The sequence below is a fragment of the Gymnodraco acuticeps genome, unplaced genomic scaffold (genome assembly GCF_902827175.1).
Source record: "Gymnodraco acuticeps unplaced genomic scaffold, fGymAcu1.1, whole genome shotgun sequence".
NCBI lineage: Eukaryota > Metazoa > Chordata > Actinopteri > Perciformes > Bathydraconidae > Gymnodraco > Gymnodraco acuticeps.
In genome coordinates this window covers 23,727-47,278 of record NW_022991499.1, presented here as the reverse complement: position 1 = coordinate 47,278, position 23,552 = coordinate 23,727, and the positions used below count along the sequence as shown (strand labels likewise).

Sequence of the window (23,552 nt, the reverse complement as noted above, 5' to 3'; positions counted from 1 at the left end):
TCGCGTTCACACCAAAAAGAGACGGAACTAAAATTAGTTAATCAGAACCTTTTTTTACCCCGTTTTCCGTCCCAGCTAGAGAGCAGGTACTTTTGTGGGAGAAAAAAGTTCATACGTCTAATTGGCTGGGTGGAATGCAAACCACGCCCCGTAAAAGTCCCAAAAAGTTTTGTGAAGCCGCCATTTTATTTGCTCGCATTATTAGCCCAGCGCACCAACGGAGAGAGTACTTTTGTGAAAGCAGTTATTATGGCAACAATAAGAATAAGAAAATCATCGGAGCGGTGGAGTGATGAGAATGTGTCGGCGCTTCTGGCGATTTACTCGGAGGGTGGGTTCCAGCAGCTTCGACTGAAGGCAGTTTTCCAACAGCAAAATATATGAGCGTTGTTCGGTAAAGTTAGCCGACATGGGAATCTTCCACAGCGCAAACTCATGCCGGCGGGACAAAATAAAGACACTAAAGCAGGACTACAAAAAAAAGAATACACCATAATAACAAGAGTGGTAAAGGCCAGAAGACCTGTAAATGATATGATCGATTGGATGCCCTGCTCGGCCACAGACCCTCATTCTCCAGCACTTTAGCGGCGGATTCAGTGGCCTGTGAATTGTGCGACGACGACGAAGGTAAAATAAAATACATGCTCCTGCAGCACCTCCCACAGTAACTCCCTGGGAACTCGGTCATACGCCTTCTCCAAGTCTACAAAACACATGTAGACCGGATAAGCGTACTCCCAGGCTCCCTCCAGGATCCTTGCGAGAGTAAAAAGCTGATCCGTCGTTCCACGACCAGGACGGAATCCGCATTGTTCCTCCTCAATCTGAGGTTCGACAATCGGCCTGACCCTCCTTTCCAGTACCTTAGAGTAAACTTTCCCGGGGAGGCTGAGTAGTGTGATGCCTCTGTAATTGGCACACACCCTCTGATCCCCCTTTTTGAAAAGGGGAACCACCACCCCCCGGTCTGCCACTCCTTCGGTACTGTTTCCGACTTCCACACAACGTTGATGAGACGTGTCAACCATGACAGTCCCTCAACACCCAGAGCCTTCAGCATTTCTGGGCGGATCTCATCCACCCCCGGGGCTTTGCCACTGTGGAGTTGTTTGACGACCTCAGTGACCTCCCCCCGGGAGATTGGTGTTGATCCCCCATCATACTCCAGCTCTGCCTCTAACATAGAGGGCGGAGTTGTCGGGTTCAGGAGTTCCTCAAAGTGTTCCTTCCAACGCCCTAACACTCCATCAGTTGAGGTCAACAACGTCCCATCCTTACGGCCCGTCCACACTACAGCGTCGACAGCTTCAATCTGCCCATTCACTTTGAATGGGGTGACGTCACGTTGCCTCGCTTTTTCGCCGAACTGAATTGTGGGTAGCATAGCGGTCCGCCAGCCAATCAAATCCCGTTTCGGAAAATCTGACCGCTCAAGCCGTAGCCAATCAAACCGCGTCTAAGCTGGGAGAGATATCCCGCCGTTCATTTCTATATTTCAAAAAAAGATGGAGGAGAAACCAATTATCCCTGCTTCCCCCTCCTGAGGTGTCGGACAGAAAACACAACTAAGTAAACAAAAAGACGAAAAGCAGTCTCTACATTGAGCACATTAGGGACATTAAGGTACACTACTTGTTACTGCAAGAGCAGCTGGTGGTAAGGACCTCAGACAACTTCCATTTAAAACAGGCTATAGGGACAAGTGCCATCAGTTTGAGGCTTGATTGAATAACATTCATTACAAAGTAAATCATTCTATCAAAAATACTGCAACGAATGAAAATAAGCTTGAGATAATTGAAACTGTGATTTGAATAAGTTCTAATAGGCTATTGTTGTTTTTAGATTTAGAAACCAACATTTTTTAATGTATTTCTGGCGTTGCTAATGACGACCATACTACCCGGGAACGATTAGTGAACGTTGCAAGCAAGCTAAAGAAAGAAGAAAGCCGAATGATGTTGTGAGAGGTACAGAGGAGAATATTACCAGAGAAAGTGAACAAGTGAATGAGGAGGAGGACAGTCATCAACCGAGCACAAGCGCAGGCTCCGCCAGCAACGCAAAAGTGATATGCACAGCCGCTGTGATGGAGGAGAGAAGTGACTCAGGAAGAAGGCATTTGTTCAAAGGATGGAGAGAAGGCTGTGACCGAGGTCAAAAGCTGAGAAAGCACACACTTGTCCTTAATTATCTTTTTTACTTTGCCACCACAGAAATGGCCATAGCAAACACCAGCAGACTGAAGATGAGCGATTAGCCCTCAGGCTCATCTGCTCCTGGAGGCTTCATTATTATTGTGGAACTGAATTCCCAAGAGGACGTTTTCTGTTACAATGTGGGTGGTTGCAGGAGGACTACATTCAAACTTTGGTATAGGAAATGACATGCGTGTTCAGTTGACATTTGTTGTGTGAGAATAAGTTATTATTTTGTTCTTTGGTAACACTTTATATTAAGGTACACAAATTAACCATCAACTAGTTTATTAACATGCATATTAGCAGTATATTGGCTCTTTGTTAGTCATTATAAAACACTTATTAATGCCTTATTCTACATGACCATATTCTACAAGTAATAAGCCATTAATTGAGAGTTTTTCCTCAATAACCCTCTAATTAGTGCTGATTTATTGCAAGTCAGGAAGTTGTTGTACTGAGTTTTGGTCTTAATATGCTCTGCTCAATATGGGCCTAATAAGGCAGCAGTTCCACAAGAATAGTAATTCTCTCATAATAACACTTAACAAATATGATCTATTCTTATTGAAGAAGATTGAAGATTCAACTTATTGTCATTACACAGTACAGGTAGGCCTACTATGTAACGAAACGGTTTCTCTGCATTTGACCCATCCTGTGTTAGGAGCAGTGTGCTGCCATTATGTACGGCGCACGGGGAGCAGTGTAGGGCACGGTGCCTTGCTCAGGGACACCTCGGTAGCACTTGGTCTTTCCGGAACTTGAACTGGTGACCTTCCAGTTGCCAAGCCAAGTCCCTATGGACTTTGTCACCACCGCCCTTATGTAACAAGACATGAAACTCTAGGTGTTAATTGAGTCTAAATAACTCCTAATTAGGTATTTCTATCTAAGAACATGTTCCCTATTCTAAAGTGAAGTCTTGTTCATAACCAATAAGCTAGTAGTTTGACTCTAATTGACCTGAACATGTTCCCTATTCTAAAGTTGCCTCCTCTTCACACTTTGTAAATACATTATAGCACACAACTACTGACATTAACCTCAACAGTATGAACAAAGTAGGCTCACGTTGAAATATCTGTTGTATTAATGAACCACTGAAGAGAGGTTCAGACACATCCCAAAACCTGTCAAGTGTCTCCAAGGCTGAGAACACATAATGCAGCCTGTACCTTTTAATAAAAACTGATTTTTAACAGAGTTTATGTATTTGTGATCATACTGTTTGACCTGCTTGTTCTTACACAATAGGTGTACTGTTCTCTCTCTGTGTTGTACTCACTGTTCGAAATGGGGGGGAGCCAGGGGGAGCTTGGCTCCCCCGAATAGGGAGGGAGCTCCCCTGAAGGCCGACTTTGAGGTAAGTAGGGGGAGACCAAAACAATCGTGCATATTTGTGTCACACAGATTCGAAATGTTGAGTTTCTGTAAATAAAAGTTCTTGAAATAAATAGTCATTGTTCGTTACAGTTTCTGAGCATTTGTTTTATATTTATGAATATTTCTGGGCGTTGCCATCTGTACGTGGCGGCGCTGCGTTCTTTACGCTACTTACGTTGCTATGGTTACGGCAGGCGATGCTGGCGCGGTATTTGATATTTTCATACTGATATTTTGTTTAACTCTAGCTTTGTAATAAAAAATATGGCGAAACGAAAAAAACAGCCAAGCCTCGCAGCTTTTGGATTCACAAGCAAAGAAGCGAAGGAGTCTAAAAATGACAACGTGAACGGAATAACTTTTAGTTGGCCGGCTGTGAGCGGCGTTAGGGTCGAGTTTGACAGCTCCACACCGAGGGAGAGGCCTGCCGATGCGGAGCCTGAAGAGGCTTCAACAACGGCCACAGCCGCCGGCGCAGCCTGCGCTAGCGAACCTGACGATGCCCTGCCTTTTAACTGACACAGAAAAGATGCAGTGAGTGGAATGAAAGGAATCCATGGCTTTTCAAAATAAATAAAAAATGTGGATGTGAGATTTGCAAAGAGGCAAAAAGTATATTGATCTCCCTGCCGCTCGCAGAAAGATCCACCTGAGTGCACCTTTCACAAGAATGGATTCAGGGACAAGTCAGCAGTGATCAACAGAATAACCTGCGGAAAAGATTTATAAGCACTAAGAGCCAGGCACACGAAAAGAGATCGAGATTTCGGAAAAAAAGATGTCCTACCAAACAAGGTAGGCATTTGGCAATCAATGTTGATCTAATGCAGGAAACATACATCTTTCAGGTCTGCTATATGATTGTCAACAAAATAAATAAATAGGGCTCCCCGAAAGCAAATGGGTAATTCGAACACTGCCTGTAAGTATCTAAAATGGTCACCCCTTTCCAGATCGAACTTATCTCTTAGATATTGAAAACTCTGCATTTTCCCCTTTTTCCACATATTGCTGTGATGCCCCCTCGGGCCCATCGCTTAAAACCTGCGTCTTCTTTTCCCGGCTGGAATTTATTATCATTTGTTATCCATCTCAACATCTTTGTCTGTTTTCCTATTTTGTATCTCGTTACAAAACCGTGTTCCAAGTGTTTCAAGTGAATGTTGTGATTTGTAATACGTGTCCTGAATAATTCTTTATCCCCTAGTAATTTTTGAATCTGGTAGTTTTCCCCATTTGTTTCGATGCCCTTCCATTTAGCGACGTTTTCCATATTACACCAGCATGCCACTGTTCTGATTTGTGCTGCATAATAATAATCCTGGAAACTCGGCACTGCCAATCCTCCTCTCCCTTTGGGTAGCTGCAGTGGGCCTTCCCCCCCCCCCCCCAAATAAACCTTGAAATCCATGTATCCCATTCCATAAATGTACTTTGTGGAATAGGTATAGGTAGTGATTGGTAGAGGTACAGTCTGGTAGCAGAGGTGGGACCAAGTCATTGTTTTGCAAGTCAGAGTCAAGTCTCTCAAGTCTTTGCGCTCAAGTCCGAGTCAAGTCTCAAGTCAGGATGGGCAAGTTCAAGTCAAGTCTCAAGTCAGGATGGGCAAGTTCAAGTCAAGTCCAAGTCCTAAACTTTGACAAAGCGAGTCTTAAACAAGTCATTATGTGCTTTTCAACAAATGTAATGACATCGATCAACAGGATAATACTTAATAATCAAACTGCTCTTTATTGGTCACATTCATCTCTGAATCTAGATCCCTCTGCAGGTGGTACTTTAACTATATTTTGATGCTAATACTTTTCTACTTTAACTTATAGACTTTTTATTGTAACCGAGTATTCCTATACTCTGGTACTTTTACTCAAGTACAAGATCTGAACTTCTGAACCTCTGACAATAAATCCTGGTTACCAAACAAAAACCCTGCTCTGAAGGTTATTTTCATTTTACAAATCCTGCACTCAGCTTTGCTTTCTCCAACATCATTGAAAAGCAGCCAGACGCTGCTTCTTTTTTCGGTTTTCGCTCATTTCTTGACTTTTTCCGACGCGCTTGCATTTAAATCCAGCTCCCCGTCGCTCATAGCTGGCCTGTACCACTACACCTGCTGTCTTTGGAGCGTCTGCCCCCCACCCTTCTTTCACATAATGGTATGATCCTAGTGTGTCCTCGCATATGATTGGCCGCATGGTGGCCCAGCTAATTAAGTCCCGCCCCTGCCTGCAAGGATTCTTAGCAAGAGTAGTAGCGGCTGGATATTCTGCTCTCCCCGACGGGAGTCTGCTCTTCGAGCAGCATCTCGCGATCGGCGTAATACTTTTTTTGCCACATGCTAATGTTAACCGGAAGTGAAGAATGTTCAGAATAAAAGTATTAAGTTAACAGTTAACTTCCGGTTAATAGTTAACTTCCGGGTTTTCAGAATAAAACTGATTTAAAAATTAAATAGTGTATTTAATTCAAATTACGCCATATCAACATTGATTTTAATTTCTAACACTATCTAGCTCTCTATCTCTCTCTCTAATAATAGCAGGGTGATGCAGAGTGGGGTCGCCTATCCCTTTAAGAGAGAGAGGGAGGTGTGGCGCGTGCATGTGTAGAGCGAGCGAGAGTGAGCGAGCGAGCGAGCGTAGTGTGTGTCCGGAAGAGAGCGGGAGTAGCAGCAGTGATCAGTCTGTCTCCAGTTAGCTGTATAACAAAGTCCTGAGGAAACACAGCGACCTCCCAAGGAACAGCCTGCCTGTCTGCCTCATTTCAGAGTGGGTTATTGAAGCCGAAGCCTGGTGCTTCAGTCCGGGAAGACTGCAGAGAGTCCTCCCCTGTATTCCTCCACTACGGTCTGGGAGCAGCATCTATCTCCACTGTTGCTGTAACCATGTTAATGTCCCTCTGTGGGACCAATAAAGGACTTCTGATTCTGGGACAGACAGAAGAGAGGGGGGAGGGGCGGGGTCCTTCTTCTTTTCCCGGCTTTGAAGAGTCCTCTTCCTCACAGCCCACCGTATCCCAGGATGCAATGCGCGCCGGTGACGAGGAAACAAACAAAATGTCGGTCCGGTCTCAGAGAGAAAGCCGCACGTGAGGAGTAACTGATAAATGTGAGTATCGGGTTTAACTTTCAATCAGGAGAGACCGTTTTAATGTAACAATACATACCTATTGCCGGTGTTGTGCCGTATAAATCTATTAGGAAGCTGCAGCTGATTCAGAACGCCGCTGCTCGAGTCCTCACTAACACTAAGAAAGTGGATCACTCCTGTTCTGAAGTCTTCACACTGGCTTCCTGTGTGTCAAAGAATAGATTTCTAAATACTGCTGCTGGTTTATAAAGCACTGAATGGTTTAGGCCCAAAATACATTTCTGACCTCCTGCTAAATGATGAACCATCCAGATCTCTCAGGTCTTCAGGGACTGGTCAGCTTTCTGTCCCCAGAGTCAGAACTAAACATGGAGAAGCAGCGTTCAGTTATTATGCTCCAAATATCTGGAACAAACTCCCAGAAACCTGCAGGTCCGCTGCAACTCTGACTACTTTCAAATCCAGCAAGAAGACTTTTCTTTTTGTCGCTGCTTTTAATTGAACTATTCATATCTTAGACTGCACTGTAACTTTTATCCATGTGTAGCAGGATGAGCAGTAAATAGTGTCGTAAGGCATATTCTTTTTGGCCTATCACCACCAGGGGGCACCCTATAAAGGGGCAGAGGCTTCTAGCTGGCGGCCTCTTGTTCGCTGGTGTCCAGACCTACCCACTTCCGTTCTTGCCGTGTTTTGCTTCCGCCACCGGCATAGGTATCTTGTAGGAGAATAGCTGGCTTCAGGTAAAGTTTCGCAATTCTCTCATACTTACGTGTAGTCACGTTTTGTTTTGTATAGCGGATGATCATCCTTTTGCAATCACCATTTGTTAATAAGATGAATACATGTTGTTCTTTTTCTCTTGTTTCTCTGTGATTAGGACAATTCTGGAGAACTGGATCTGCTGAGGAAGGAGCTGCCATCCACACAGGACCCCCTGTGGTGCTGGAGAAATCTAAACAGCATCAGGGACATCATCCTCCCAAACCTCTGCTTCCTGCCGTCCAGCTGAACAGCAGCTCAGGAAGCTTCAGAGAGAAACAGTGTGTTCAACAGAGACTGAAGCTTCAGAGAAACAGTGTGTTCAACAGAGACTGAAGCTTCAGAGAAACAGTGTGTTCAACAGAGACTGAAGCTTCAGAGAAACAGTGTGTTCAACAGAGACTGAAGCTTCAGAGAAACAGTGTGTTCAACAGAGACTGAAGCTTCAGAGAGAAACAGTGTGTTCAACAGAGACTGAAGCTTCAGAGAGAAACAGTGTGTTCAACAGAGACTGAAGCTTCAGAGAGAAACAGTGTGTTCAACAGAGACTGAAGCTTCAGAGAGAAACAGTGTGTTCAACAGAGACTGAAGCTTCAGAGAGAAACAGTGTGTTCAACAGAGACTGAAGCTTCAGAGAGAGAGAAACAGTGTGTTCAACAGAGACTGAAGCTTCAGAGAGAAACAGTGTGTTCAACAGAGACTGAAGCTTCAGAGAGAAACAGTGTGTTCAACAGAGACTGAAGCTTCAGAGAGAAACAGGTGTTTAAGCTTCAAAAAACCAGAGACTGAAGCTCAGAGAGAAACCAGTGTGTTCAACAGAGACTGAAGCTTCAGAGAGAAACAGTGTGTTCAACAGAGGACTGAAGCTTCAGAGAGAAACAGTGTGTTTAACAGAGACTGAAGCTTCAGAGAGAACACAGTGTGTTCAACAGAGACTGAAGCTCAAGAGAAGAAAACAGTGTGTTCAACAGAGACTGAAGCTTCAGAGAGAAACAGTGTGTTCAACAGAGACTGAAGCTTCAGAGAAACAGTGTGTTCAACAGAGACTGAAGCTTCAGAGAAAACAGTGTGTTCAACAAGAGACGAAGCTTCAGAGAGAAACAGTGTGTTCAACAGAGACTGAAGCTTCAGAGAGAAACAGTGTGTTAAACAGAGACTGAAGCTTCAGAGAAAACAGTGTGTTCAACAGAGACTGAAGCTTCAGAGAAACAGTTTGTTCAACAGAGACTGAAGCTTCAGAGAGAACAGTGTGTTCAACAGAGACTGAAGCTTCAGAGAGAAACAGTGTGTTCAACAGAGACTGAAGCTTCAGAGAAACAGTGTGTTGCACAGAGACTGAAGCTCAGAGAGAAACAGTGTGTTTAACAGAGACTGAAGCTTCAGGAGAAACAGTGTGTTCAACAGAGACTGAAGCTTCAGAGAAACAGTGTGTTAACAGAGACTGAAGCTTCAGAGAGAAACCAGTGTGTTCAACAGAGACTGAAGCTTCAGAGAGAAACAGTGTGTTCAACAGAGACTGAAGCTCAGAGAAACAGTGTGTTTCAACAGAAGACTGAAGCTTCAGAGAGAACAGTTGTGTTAACAGAGACTGAAGCTTCAGAGAAACAGTGTGTTCAACAGAGACTGAAGCTTCAGAGAGAAACAGTGTGTTAACAGAGACTGAAGCTTCAGAGAGAAAACAGTGTGTTTTAACAGATACTGAAGCTTCAGAGAGAAACAGTGTGTTCAACAGAGACTTGAAGCTTCAGAGAAAACAGTGTTTAACAGAGACTGAAGCTTCAGGAGAAACAGTGTGTTGAACAGAGACTGAAGCTCAGAGAGAAACAGTGTGTTCAACAGAGACTGAAGCTTCAGAGAGAAACAGTGTGTTCAACAGAGACTGAAGCTTCAGAGAAACAGTGTGTTCAACAGAGACTGAAGCTTCAGAGAGAAACAGTGTGTTCAACAGAGACTGAAGCTTCAGAGAGAAACAGTGTGTTTAACAGAGACTGAAGCTTCAGAGAGAAACAGTGTGTTCAACAGAGACTGAAGCTTCAAGAGAAACAGTGTTCAACAGAGACTGAAGCTTCAGAGAAACAGTGTGTTTCAACAGAGACTGAAGCTTCAGAGAGAAAAGTGTGTTCAACAGAGACTGAAGCTTCAGAGAGAAACAGTGTGTTCAACAGAGACTGAAGCTTCAGAGAAACAGTGTGTTCAACAGAGACTGAAGCTTCAGAGAGAAACAGTGTGTTCAACAGAGACTGAAGCTTCAGAGAGAAACAGTGTGTTCAACAGAGACTGAAGCTTCAGAGAAACAGTGTGTTCAACAGAGACTGAAGCTTCAGAGAGAAACAGTGTGTTCAACTGGAAGTGGTGATTTAGTAAACATGAGTGTTGTGCTGCTCTCGTTGGTGAAGCAGCGACTCACTGCGGCTGCTGAAGACATCTTTGTTCTGTTTGAAAGAACGATAGCAGAGTACGAGGAGGAACTGTCTCGTTCAAAACAGGAGAACGAGAGACACCGGAAAACTACTGGACGCTGTTTTACAGCCTCAGCTTCAGATCCACAGAGCAGGTCTGTTCCCTCTTTACTAACTCTCTCTTTATTCACTCTCTCTTTTTGACCAAATGTTGTTAAAAACATTTCTGATGGTTTAACTTTGATAACTTCTGGTTCATATTTCCTCATGGTATTTTCACACCTTTTGTCCGTTATTCTTACTAAAAATGTACACAGTCTCATCTGACTGAAGATTGGCACCATTTATTTGTGGCGTTGCAAACTCTGCGGTAAAAGTGAAGCTCATCGTAAGTTCATCCAGGAAGACAGTCTATTCACTATTCCTGCGTAACTACTCTCTCTCCTCTCCAGCTTAACCAATTACTTCGCTCTATTCCCAAGAGCTATCATAGCGCTTTGCCAAACCTTTTAAAATCTGCTCTCCCCTCTCTGACAGTTGTCATTTCGGGTGACTCTACGCAACACACAGACAGCAATCGTCAAACTAACCTCGTACTTCATGGTGTTATGATTCTCAAGACGTCCGATTCATAGTGCTCAGACCAGCTTCCAGCAGGATCTTGATCCGGGCCCGACACACTGCCTGAGTCCCTACGCAACTTCCTCAAGCTGCCGCTCGGTATCCCGCAGCAGCTCACCAGCAGCAGAGGCAGATCTCCTCCTTTCCAAACTGCAGCAGCAATGCATTACTCCAGCTCCAGGCCTATCTCTTCACCAGCTCCGCAGGCTCGCAGATCAAGCTACAGGCGGGGTTCCCCAGCTCGAGTCAGCGGCTCCAGCCGGCTACCCGCAAACCCGGACGCGGGAGGAAAAAGGACAAAGAAGTCGGGCCCCACGGAAGCTCCTCTGGCTTAATGGAAAACCTCCCCGTCTCGCTCCAACGCTCACCATAGCAGCCGCCCCAGGGTAATAGCTCGATCAACACTCCGGTGATGCCCTCTCTTGAGAGCGCATCACCGGCATCAGGGCCGCTCAAATCATCGCATGTGAAGCTTCACCCCATCTCTGGTTTCAACCATCACAGCCCCTCCCGTAGGTAGGGCTCAGGCCTATATCCGATAGCAGCTACATCTCCTCCCGGCTCAGTAATTCACACTGGACAACAAGTTGCAGTCGTAAGCGGCTAGCAGTTTCACTGCACAGCTCCGGGCTCTTGCCCCCTTCTGCCTAGAGCGCCGCTTTCCTCCTGCGCCTCTACGTAACAACAAGGCGTCAGGTGCAGCGCTGGCAAGAAGGCAGTTTGCAACAAGTTTACGAGACTGTCCGACGTATTACATTGCATTTAGCTGAGGCTTTTATCCAAAGCGACTTACAATAAGTGCGTTCGACCAACAAAATACAACCTTGAAGAAAACAGAAATCAGGTTTCATAGAGCAAAAACATTTCAAGTGCTACTCAACTGGCTTTAGGTAAGCCAGTCCTTTATTAGTATACAAGTGCTTTGTTAATAGTTCTATTGTACAAAATCGATCATGGACCTTCTGCCTAGGGTGCTCTGGTACCACGTACACTTATGAGCATCCTTATGTTCGAACATGGTGTTTGTTATGGCCAATCCATGACTAGCACAGAAGTCCACTAACAAACCACCCACTCCGGTTCAGATCAGGGGGGCCGTTCCTCCCAATCACGCCCCTCCACGTGTCTCCATCATTGCCCACATGTGCGTTGAAGTCTCCCAGCAAGATTAAAGAGTCCCCTTCAGGAGCCCCATACAGGACTCTTTCCAGGGTCTCCAAGAAGGCTGTATACTCTGAACTGCTGTTGGGTGCATAAGCACACACAAGAGTCAGAGTTTCCCCCCCCATAACCCGCAGGCGTAGGGAGGCGACCCTCTCGTCCACTGGGGTAAACTCCAACAACGAAGCACCCAACCGGGGACTTGTGAGTATCCCCACACCCGCCCGGCGCCTCACACCTTGAGCAACTCCGGAGAAGAATAGAGTCCAACCCCTATCCAGAAGTAAGGTTCCAGAGCCGACGCTGTGCGTAGAGGTGAGCCCAACCAGATCCAACTGGTAACGCTCCACCTCCCGCACAAGCTCCGGCTCCTTCCCCCCAGAGAGGTGACGTTCCACGTCCCCAAAGCCAGCTTCTGTCGCCCGGGTCTGGTCCGTCGAGACCCTCTGCTTTCACTGCCACCCTTCTGGCAGCTCACCCGACCCCATCGCTGTTTCCCGTAGGTGGTGGGCCCGCGGGACGGAGAAGCGGAGGTGTTGCCCACGTTGCCTTTTCGGCCGGGCTCCGTGGCAAGCCCAGCCACCAGACGCACTTCCTGGTTTTTCTTTCATGAGGTCTTTTGAACCAATCTTAGTCTGGCCCCTTGCCTGAGACCAATTTGCCATGGGAGACCGTACCAGGAACACAAGGTTCCAGACAACACAACCCCCAGGTTCATCAGGGCACACAAACCTCTCTACCACGGTAAGGTGCTGGTTCTTCAGAGAGGTAGAGCAGGGGTGTCAAACTAAAATACACAGTGGGTACTAGTCGAGGGCCGATGTTTATTGCAAAACGTATTGAAATGAACTTATTGCACATATTAAACCTGGAACTAACAAAGCTTAAATGATTGCTTATAAAAACAACATTAAATAATCAGTTGCATTAATTTCTTATGGCTCTATCTGCAGCTTTCCCAGAGTCATTTCTTAGGATTACATTTTTCCACAGGCCGACAACAGCTTCAAAAAAGCAATTTCCCTCAAAGAACAAACCAAACATGCTCTGTTGTCGCAAGAAAAAAAGTGCAGAAGGAAATATCCATTGAAACTCAGTGTGCTGCTCTGTGATGCTAGTTCAGATACTTGGCATCTCATCTCGGGTGCAAGTTCATCAATGTTTGGGCTCAGGCTCTGAGCTGAGGAGACCCTCAGATGGAGTGAAGGTGTGCGTGCAATATACCGGAGGGCCAGATCTAATAGGAATTAGAAATTATCCTGCGGGCCGAAATTAAATCCACCAAGGGCCGGATTTGGCCCCCGGGCCTTGAGTTTGACACATGTTCTAGAGAGACGTAAATCAAGGCCACTTCATCGGCCCCTTCTGTAATATTCTGCTCCATGGACAGTTAAGTGTCTACATCAGTGCTTCTCAAAGTGTGGTCCGCGGACCCAGTGGCGTTTTTATATGTACAAAAGTGGTGGGGCACAAAAAACGTAGATGTCTATAAGCTTCTGCAGTGAGGTTCATGCCTGGTGAGGCACTGGCTCTGACTCTTCAGGTTTACAAATATTATATTTTGACCTAAATCAAAATATAATATTATTTTCAAAAGCTTTTTTTGTCTGATGCTTCAATTAATTTTAAACAGACAGTTCAACAGAAGGATACCCAAAAAATGTAATTGTATCATTTAAATCAGTGGTTCTCAACTGGTGGGTCGCGACCCAAAAGTGGGTCGTGGACCCGTTTTGAGTGGGTCGCGGATGTGTGAGTGAAGAAAAAAAAATTGGGGGGGAAAAAGACATTTTTATTTTTTTTGGGGGGGAAAAAGTCAAACTTTTATTTTGAAGGCCCGATTTTCTAACGCTGTGCAAGCAGTCGGCGTTGGACTGGAAGTACCGGAGACCATAAACTGTTTTGTCACATAGTGATAATCTTCTCAATAAAATATATTTGCTGATGTTTTTTCGAGTCCTCTGGCCAATCAGAATCAAGATTGTTGCCGGAAGTCCCCTCCTCGGAGAATAATTTTGCGGTAGAACTCTTCTTTATGGTTACAACTTCAGATAGAAATCAACACATAATGAAATATGACCCCCGGTCTGATGATTGACAGGTCACAGAATAATGGGAGCTATCTACCCTTACCCACAATTTAAAGTAAGTCACAGACTATCTCCTCTTTGCTCTTCTCGCAGCAAGATGTCAGAACAAAGTGAAAAACAAACAATGGCATAACATATTATTAATATGTCGGGTAGTAATACATTTATTTATTTTCTTCTCAGATTGTACCAGAATGCATAGTCTGTTAGTATTTCTAAAAATCTCCTGGGGGAGAATCCCCCCAGACCCCCTGCTGGGGTTGGGTTTTCAGCATGCGTGCCTTTTTATATAGTTCAGCTTTGATTCCATCATCTCATTAAACCTTTTTTAAACCATACTTTAGTTATGTGAAGGGATATATGCACTGTACTTCACTTTTATTAATATTGTATGCTGAAAAGCGTATATATATATTACAGCACGATTTTTTGTTAAATAGATCTGAGTGCTTCAAAATGTTGGGTCGCGATGTATTGACCAAGTAAAAAGTGGGTCCCGAGGCCCGACCAGTTGAGAACCACTGATTTAAATATTGAATTGTTCTCTCTTAGTAAGATCCCATTTTCAATAAAATTGCAGTCTTACCTTGACTAGAAGATGAAGTCCATTTGCCTATCCTTCTGGACAAATATCTCTATTACTTTTTTGGAAAAGTCCTCCTTATGTTCTTGTAGTTTCAAAAGTCTATAATTAATCTAATCAATAGATTTATGCAAACGTGCATTTATCTAACAGGTAGGTTTCCCACAGATCTTATTTGGAGCTATTTTCTAAAATCCTATGGAGAAATCTCATTGCTTTTTTGTGGAGGGAAACCATGCGCAGTTTACTTCCGGGTTTAAGGATGCGTCACTGCATCTCTCTCGTCTCCTCTTCACACACCACACTTTTCGCGGCACACGTGCTTACAGCCAATCAGCTCTGAATGTGAGATGACGTATGGTGGGGATGGCAGCTCTCTGCCCCTATGGTCATTATTTTTTTGCCACACACATTAAATAGGAAAATATTCTGAGCATGCGCAGTGTAGTTTTTACAGTCACCGTTCACTTAGACAGTGAGAGGGAGGATCGGGTTTTGTCCCACATTACATTACATTACATTACATTGCATTTAGCTGACGCTTTTGTCCAAAGCGACTTACAATAAGTACATTCGACCAGGAAGACACAACCTTGAAGAAAACAGAATCATATAAGTATATCAGGTTTCATAGAGCCAAACATTTCAAGTGCTACTCAACTGGCTTTAGGTAAGCCAGTCCTTTATTAGTATAAAAGTGCTTCGTTAATCGTTCTAACGCTCGAAGTGGAGTCGAAAGAGATGAGTTTTCAGTTTGCGCCGGAAGATGTGCAAGCTATCTGCCGTCCTGATGTCAATGGGGAGCTCATTCCACCATCTTGGAGCCAGGACAGCAAACCCACGTGTTTTCGCCGATGGGAACTTTGGTCCCCCTCGCAGCGAGGGCGCAACGAGTCGTTTGGCTGATGCAGAGCGGAGTGCACGTGCTGGGGTGTACGGTTTAACCATGTCCTGGATGTAGGAAGGGCCAGATCCATTCGCAGCATGGTAAGCAAGTACCAGTGTCTTGAAGTGGATTCTAGCAGTTACCGGAAGCCAGTGAAGGGAGCGGAGGAGCGGAGTGGTGTGGGAACATTTAGGAAGGTTGAAGACCAGACGAGCCGCTGCGTTCTGGATGAGCTGCAGAGGTCGGATGGCACATGCAGGTAGACCAGCCAGGAGGGAGTTGCAGTAGTCTAGGCGTGAGATGACGAGAGCCTGGACCAGAACCTGAGTCGCTTTCTGAGTCAGCTGGGGACGTATCTTCCTGATGTTGTAAAGCGTGTATCTGCAGCAGCGGGTTGTAGCAGCGATGTTTGCAGTGAAGGACAGGTTGTTATCTAGGGTCACACCCAGATTCCTTGCAGTCTGAGTCGGGGGAAACAACTGAGGTGCCGATGTTGATTGTCAGGTCAAGAGTTGGACAATCTTTTCCCGGGAGGAAGAGCAGCTCAGTCTTGTCAAGGTTGAGCTTGAGGTGGTGAGCAGACATCCACTGAGAGATGTCAGCTAGACAAGCAGAGATGCGTGCGACGACCTGGGTCTCTGAGCGGGGAAAGGACAGAATTAATTGGGTGTCGTCAGCGTAGCAGTGGTAAGAAAAACCATGCGGGCTCTAAACAGCTCAATAGGCCCACAATGTAGACACTAATTAGAAGAACACAGACTAAAACAGCAATGAGACGAATCAGACGACTAAACATGATCTTAAAATATATTTTATATATTTTTTAATTTATTTTTTGCATTTTTTTGTAATCATTATTTGTAATACTTTCTGCTGACACTAGGTGGGGCTGTGCCCCACCTGCCCCTAATGACCAGTCGCCACTGCGCGGACCACTGGTGGTCCGTGAGTGTCCCCTAGTGGTCCGTGTGTATATTGGTAAAATTTCACTTTTGAAATAAATAAATAAATACATTTAAATTTTCCGCATTCTCGCGGGAATATCTCTGCAATGGAGCTTACGTTTCACTTTCGATTGCATGATATAGCCCAGCGCAACACCTTCATCACACATGTTGCCACCTGTTTGTACCATTTTCAGGCGATTTGTAATCTGTTCTAGAAAACGATGTGATTTTGGTTATTTGTGGAGTTAGGTGGACCGCGAGTGTTTTTTTATTGGTTAAGTGGTCTTGGTATGAAAAAGTTTGAGAAACACTGGTCTACATCAACAGATGAAGCGGATTACTGCTCAACAGCGTGTCCATGTTTATTTCACTTGTATGAACCCGCAACATCAACATTACGTCAAAGATCTTCTATTCACACCAAGATGTTACATTGCATTTTCTTTTGAAAATAAAGTATTGCTGCATATCTAATTACAATCACATGCATTAAAAAATATATATAAATTCAAGTCTAAGGCACTATATCAACCACTTAACCGCGCATAAGTACTATATCACTGAGGGAATATAAACTGGTAAATCAACATTTAGATAATTCTTCTGCAGTATAACCTTACATTCTAAACAGAAGAGCTCACCTGCCTGCCTTATTCATCGTGTATGAACCGAAGATGTTTTACTCTGTTTACAGAGTCACCCTCCTCTTCTTCGACTACGGTCGGGAGCTGACATGACAACGGTACAATGATTTCTCTTTCTACGCACGGATGATAATGCAATCAAATAATTAGCGAGCAGGCCAAGTCTGGCTCTCTAAAGCAGATATTAACAACGCTCTTAAAGTTCCCACTCATCCATCCCAGTGGAAGTCCTTCAGCCTCAGGCGTGCACCGGCTACATGGGTAAGTAATATTAATAGTTGCTCTCCTCAGTCCAAATCACCCACTGCTCAGGGAGATCCCCTCATGTGTGGCCCTTTACGCCATCTAGTGTTCAAATACAACATTACATAACATTGTAACACCGCTCAACTGGAAAGAAGAGAAAAAGAAGAAAGAAGAAGAGACTCCTTTAGGAGCACGGCGTTCCTAAATCAAAGAGGAACTATACGCTCAGTCACACACCCGGAGTCCTAGGTATCACACCGAGCTTCATAGTAATGAAACGTTCTCCTAACCGAAAACTGCTGTGCATCCACAATAACGCCAAGCTGTATTACAGCAAAACATCACCAAGTGCAGTTTCTCTCCCTCACCTGGCAACTGCATATCGCCATGCGGATAATCTTTGGCACGCCATCATCTCCCATCTTCTGGACGTGGCGTCCGCCGTCCTTACGACGATCGTGCATTTCCCCGACTCTTAAGGATGTGCACGGCACTTCCTTTGTTTTGGAATGATTATCTGCAGGATCGTAACATTTCCGTCATAATCCATTATTATCCGTCGAGTGCACAATTTATCAATCACTTGCGCTGACGGGGGATATTCGGTTAACGCGAGTGCGACCACTGCTCCCAAGCCCTGTTGTTGCCATTTTATTTTCTGTTAAATAAGGTTAGTTAGACCATGAGTTAGACCCGAGTCTTCCTGACAGTTCACAGTCACCGCTGCCCGGTGTAATTCAAATCTACCGCCATGCGCACCGCAGACACACAGCTGCTGCCCAGCCGCAGCACAGACACACACAGCTGCTGCCCAGCCGCTCCGCAGACACACAGCTGCTGCCCAGCCGCTCCGCAGACACACAGCTGCTGCCCAGCCGCACCACAGACACACAGCTGCTGCCCAGCCGCTCCGCAGACACACAGCTGCTGCCCAGCCGCACCGCAGACACACAGCTGCTGCCCAGCCGCAGCGCAGACACACAGCTGCTGCCCAGCCGCTCCGCAGACACACAGCTGCTGCCCAGCCGCTCCGCAGACACACAGCTGCTGCCCAGCCGCTCCGCAGACACACAGCTGCTGCCCAGCCGCACCACAGACACACAGCTGCTGCCCAGCCGCTCCGCAGACACACAGCTGCTGCCCAGCCGCACCACAGACACACAGCTGCTGCCCAGCCGCACCACAGACACACAGCTGCTGCCCAGCCGCAGCGCAGGAAATGGAACTGCTGGGAGAAAAACTGACTATCAGAGATGTAACGTTATCTTTGATAATATTTCGTCTCCTCATTTTGGCATAGTTTTTATTTAGTAAACTACATTTTCGTCTCGTCACTTTTCGTCAACGATATAGCATGATGATTTCGTTACAGTTATTGTTTACTGCCGTCAGTGCCGTCTCATCATCGTCTCGTTCTCGTCATGGAAAAAAAGGTTGTTGTCGAACATATTTCGTCATAGTTTTAGTCAACTAAATTAACACTACTTCAGTGTGGCAGCCCCCACCCTCTGGAACGCTCTCCCTGCGGAGATCCGCAACATCTCCACGCTTGACGCCTTCAAAGGGCCCTCAAGACCCGTCTGTTTGCTAAGGCCCTTGGCCCTAATCTATTTGTTGTTTTGTCTGTCTGCCTTTTTGTTTGTTTGTTTGTTTCCCCCTGTTCTTCTTTGTAACCTTGGCTCTCATGAAAGGCGCTATATAAATCCAACCTATTATTATTATTGCACTATTTTCTATTTCATTTGTATTAACTTGCACATCTCAAAACATTCTCTTGCACTATTTCATCCGTTTTTATTTGTTTATGTTCTATATATATTCATGTTGCCCTGTTGGAGGAGGACTTCAGTTTTTCATTACCATATCTACACTGTAGCTGCTGAGCACATGATGATCTTGTAACCTGGAGCTCAACGCTCTCAAGACAGTGAGCTGGTTTTGGGCTTCAGGAAGAACGCAGCCCAACCCGCCCCCATCACTCTGTGTGACTCCCAAGCCACTGCTGTGGAGTCTGTCCTCTTCCAGTGACTTTTATCCAGCCCCTAATAACATTACTTTAAAGGTCCCATGTCATGCTTTTCTGGTTATTACCCGGCCCCTTGTGTTATGAAGGTTTTTCTGCATGTAAACGTTCTGCAGAGTCACAAACCCTCAAAGTACACCCTGTAGGGAGTAAAACTCTAACACAGAAAAGACCTGTCTGTGCTGCCCCAGAACGCCTCGTTGGAGATTTTTCTTCTTCTTGGGTATACTGACGTATTGGGTATACTGACGTAACAGCTCCGTGGATTGATCCTCACTCACACACACACACTCATCCAGCCTTATCTCTTCTCAGCCGCAATACTCCGCAGGAGCTCCAACAAGGCGTGTAGGACAGAGAGTGAATACACAAACTATACAGAGATGCTGTTTGAGAAACCAATGTGAGTTTGGAACATTGAACAATGTAAATCTATTCTAGTCGACCTCAACAATGGAATTATGATCAGTAGAAATGGCCATGACATGGGACCTTTTTTAAAGTCATCATGTCAACAACACCTTGTTCTTTTGACAATTGTAAATCCTGCACATGCTGCACATCTGTTCTGCACACTTCCTCTTTTAAATCAGCACAGTTCTCCACTTTGAATAAAGTGTATAGTATTTGTCACATGTAAATATTGTTAATTGGTTATAGTAGTTTTTAAATAGTTTTTTTTAAATAGCTGTCATAACATTCCTATTTGTATTTTATTTAGTTTGTCTGAGATGCTTCTTTCTGTTTCTTTGTATGCACCACATATATACTAAAGCAAATTCCTGTGTAAACCTACTTGGTAAATATAACCGATTCTGATGAATGTGTTTCCTGTTTCCTGCAGACGTCCAGCAGCTGGTGGTGGTTAAAGAAGAGGTTCCATCTGAGCAGCAGGAGTGGAGCTCCAGTCTGGACCAGGAGGACCCAGAGCCCCCCCCCACACATTAAAGAGGAACAGGAGGAACTCTGGAGCAGTCAGGAGGGAGAGCAGCTTCAAGGGCTGGAGGAGGCTGATATCATCAAGTCCACATTCACTCCTGTCCCTGTGAAGAGTGAAGATGATGAAGAGAAACCTCAGTCCTCTCAGCTTCATCAAAGACAAACTGAACACCTGGAAACAGAAGCTGATGGAGAGGACTGTGGAGGACCAGAACCAGCCAGGAACTCAGATCCAGAGAGACATTTACAACCAGAGAATGAGGACAATCCTGGAGACTCTAATGAACCTGACACTGAAGACAGTGCTGATTGGAAGGAGACCAGAGAACCAGGTTCAAACTCTCAGAGAAATAAACAAGACCCTGTCAGTGATTCAAGACGTAGTTTAGGAGAGAAACCATTCGGCTGTTCAGTCTGTAAGAAATCTTTTAAACAGAGTAGTCATTTAAAGGAGCACATAAGAATCCACACAGGAGAGAAACCATTCGGCTGCTCAGTCTGTAAGAAATATTTTAAAAACAGAGGAGATTTAAAATGCCACATGAGAATCCACACAGGAGAGAAACCATTTAGCTGCTCAGTCTGTAAGAAATCTTTTGCACAGAGATCAGATTTAAAGGGCCACATTAGAATCCACACAGGAGAGAAACCATTCAGCTGCAGTGTTTGTGACAAAAGATTCACCAGGAGTGGTCATGTCAAAAGCCATAAGTGTGTTGGCGCAAGACGTAGTGCAAGAGAGAAACCATTCAGCTGCTCAGTCTGTGAGACATCTTTTGCACAGAGAGGAAATTTAAAGGCCCACATGAGATTCCACACAGGAGAGAAACCATTTAGCTGCAGTGTTTGTGACAAAAGATTTACACACAGTTATCAGGTCAAAAGACATAAGTGTGTTGGTCGTCAGTCCTCAGAGCTTCATCAAACTCAAACTGAGGAGAACAGAGAGGCAGAGCCTCCAGCCAGCAGCTCAGCTGAACACATGGAAACAGAAGCTGATGGAGAGGACTGTGGAGGACCAGAACCAGCCAGGAACTCAGATCCAGAGAGACATTTACAACCAGAGACTGAGGACAACCCTGGAGACTTTTCTGAACCTGAAGACAGAGAAGACGATGATTTTTGGAAACAGAGCAGTGAAAGCCTGTCAGATTTAAGCTTTTTGAAACATACATTTTTCCACAGTGGTGAAACATTCAACAGCAATCACCAGGGAGAGGAATTGTTTACGGAAGGTGGAAATCAAAACCAGCATAGGCCGAACCAGGAGGACCCAGAGCCCAGAGAGACATTTACAACCAGAGACTGAGGACAACCCTGGAGATTCTTCTGAACCTGACACTGAAGACAGTGATTATTGTTAGGTTTAAACTCTCTGGGTAAGTCCCAGTAAGTCGTATATAATGCGATAACTAGACTGTTGTGATAAAAAAAATGTTTGGTCCAAGTAAAGAGAGGACTGTGGAGGACCAGAACCGGCAACATTTATAACCAGAGACTGAGGAGGTTTCCATATTGGGTTATATAATTAAAACAAAAGTTTGACATGGGTCTGTTTGTGTGTATTCTCTTCTGCTTCTGTTGGTATGATATAAAAGCACCAGAGAGGAAAACAGGTCTTAGGGTTCTTAACTGGGAATCTCTCCATAGATCGTACTTACCCCTGTCATCATGAGGAAATGCCTCTGGAGATATGCAGGGAGTTTTAACAAAAAGGAAAACATGTAAATTAATAATTAATACCAGAGACTAAAACATTGTATAACTGTCACATTGTAACCAGATGAAAGTAGTTATAGTCATAACCTTTCCGTTGCATTAGTATGCATAGCTATGATTTACGACCCCCTAATAAACCTTTGATGTCTGGTGTACTGACAGGTGTCTAATATTTGTTTGACGTGTGTTGACAGGTGTCTAATATTCACGTGTTTATGGTGTCTGATGTTTATGAGGTTTTGTTTTATGGTATATTAAAACGTTGATGCCGATCCTTTGATGAGTGTATGATCACCTGTTGGCGTGGGAACTAATATGTAATTGCTTTATTAACTTTAAGGAAGTTGTGTGTTTTGGTTATACTAATTTAAAGATCTCAATGACTCATTGATCTTGTCTTTTTATTGTTTAATTACTTTAACTATAAGGAAGCCCCTTTGAAGTTGTGTTTGGGTAATAATTGAAAGAGCTTTTTTATTGTTTAATTTAACTGTAAAACAATATCTTTGTATTGAATAGTTTGATCTTAAATGTTCTGTGAGTAGCTCTGCAGCTGTCTTGAATAAAATGTTAAATGTTTTTGATGTCACATCCTAAAAGGCAGTTTGTGATTTTAGGGCTGGTTCAGTGAGACAATGCAGTTTTGATCATTTCAAGTTTCAAGGCTGTTTTAGTCATGTGCACGTTATCTACAGTGTAGATATGGCAATGAAAAACGTATGTCACAGGATCCTCCAACAGTGCAACAAATACAGTTGCAAGAAAAAGTGAACTCTTTGGAATGACCTGGATTTCTGCATAAGTTGGTCATAAAATGTGTTCTGATCTTCATCTAAGTCACAACAATAGACAAACACAGTCTGCTTAAACTAATACCACACAAACAATGATATGTTTTCATGTTTTTATTGAACACACCATGTAAACATTCACAGTGCAGGGTGGAAAAACTAAGTGAACCCCTAGGCTAAAAACTTCTTCAAGAGCTAATTGGAGTCAGGAGTCAGCCAACCTGGAGTCCAATCAATGAGACCAGATTGGAGGTGTTGGTTAAAGCTGCCCTGCCCTATAAAAAATACACACCAGTTTTGAATTAGCTATTCTTAAGAAGCATTGCCAGATGTGAACCATGCCTCGCACTAAAGAGCTCTCAGAAGACCTACGATTAAGAATTGTTGACTTGCATAAAGCTGGAAAGGGTTACAAAAGTATCTCTGAAAGCCTTGATGTTCATCAGTCCACGGTAAGACACAGTCTATACATGGAGAAAGTTCAGCACTGTTGCTACTCTCCCTAGGAGTGGCCGTCCTGTAAAGATGACTGCAAGAGCACAGCGCAGAATGCTCCATGAGGTGAAGAAGAATCCTAGAGTGTCAGCTAGAGACTTAAAGACATCTCTGGCACATGCTAACATCTCTGTTGACGAATCTACGATATGTAAAACAATGAACAAGAATGGAGTTCATGGGAGGACACCACGGAGGAAGCCACTGCTGTCCAGAAAAAACATTGCTGCACGTTTGAAGTTTGCAAAAGAGCACCTGGATGTTCCACAGCACTACTGGCAACATATTCTGTGGACAGATGAAACCAAAGTTGAGTTGTTTGGAAGGAACACACAACGCTATGTGTGGAGAATCCAAAGGGTTCACATACTTTTTCTTGCAACTGTATATATATGTATGACATAGAACAAATAAAACATAAAATAGTGCAATAGAATGTTTTGAGATGACAGATTTGTGCGTAATTGTTTAACTGGATTGTCTTAATTAAATCAAAAACTGCCATTAAGAGTCACATTCTTAAATAACATCTATTTTCCCTCCTCTTCTCTTTGTACACAAACTCGC

At 44.4% G+C, this 23,552-nt stretch overlaps 1 protein-coding gene across 2 annotated transcripts; it reads left to right on the top strand.

Annotated features, from left to right (window-relative positions):
* Positions 1–9,646: 9,646 nt before the first annotated feature.
* Positions 9,647–22,292, top strand: LOC117533158 (zinc finger protein 771-like). Of its 2 annotated transcripts, XM_034196801.1 has the most exons (4): positions 9,648–9,995; positions 16,823–16,870; positions 19,886–20,658; positions 20,839–22,292. In XM_034196801.1, exons 2-4 carry the CDS (start codon positions 16,862–16,864, stop codon positions 21,287–21,289), a joined length of 1,233 nt encoding a protein of 410 aa, XP_034052692.1. In that variant the 5' UTR covers positions 9,648–9,995; positions 16,823–16,861; the 3' UTR covers positions 21,290–22,292. The 2 variants fall into 2 exon arrangements, with proteins under 2 accessions (XP_034052691.1, XP_034052692.1); XM_034196800.1 differs by having other exon boundaries at positions 9,647–9,995; positions 19,886–22,292.
* Positions 22,293–23,552: the final 1,260 nt, after the last annotated feature.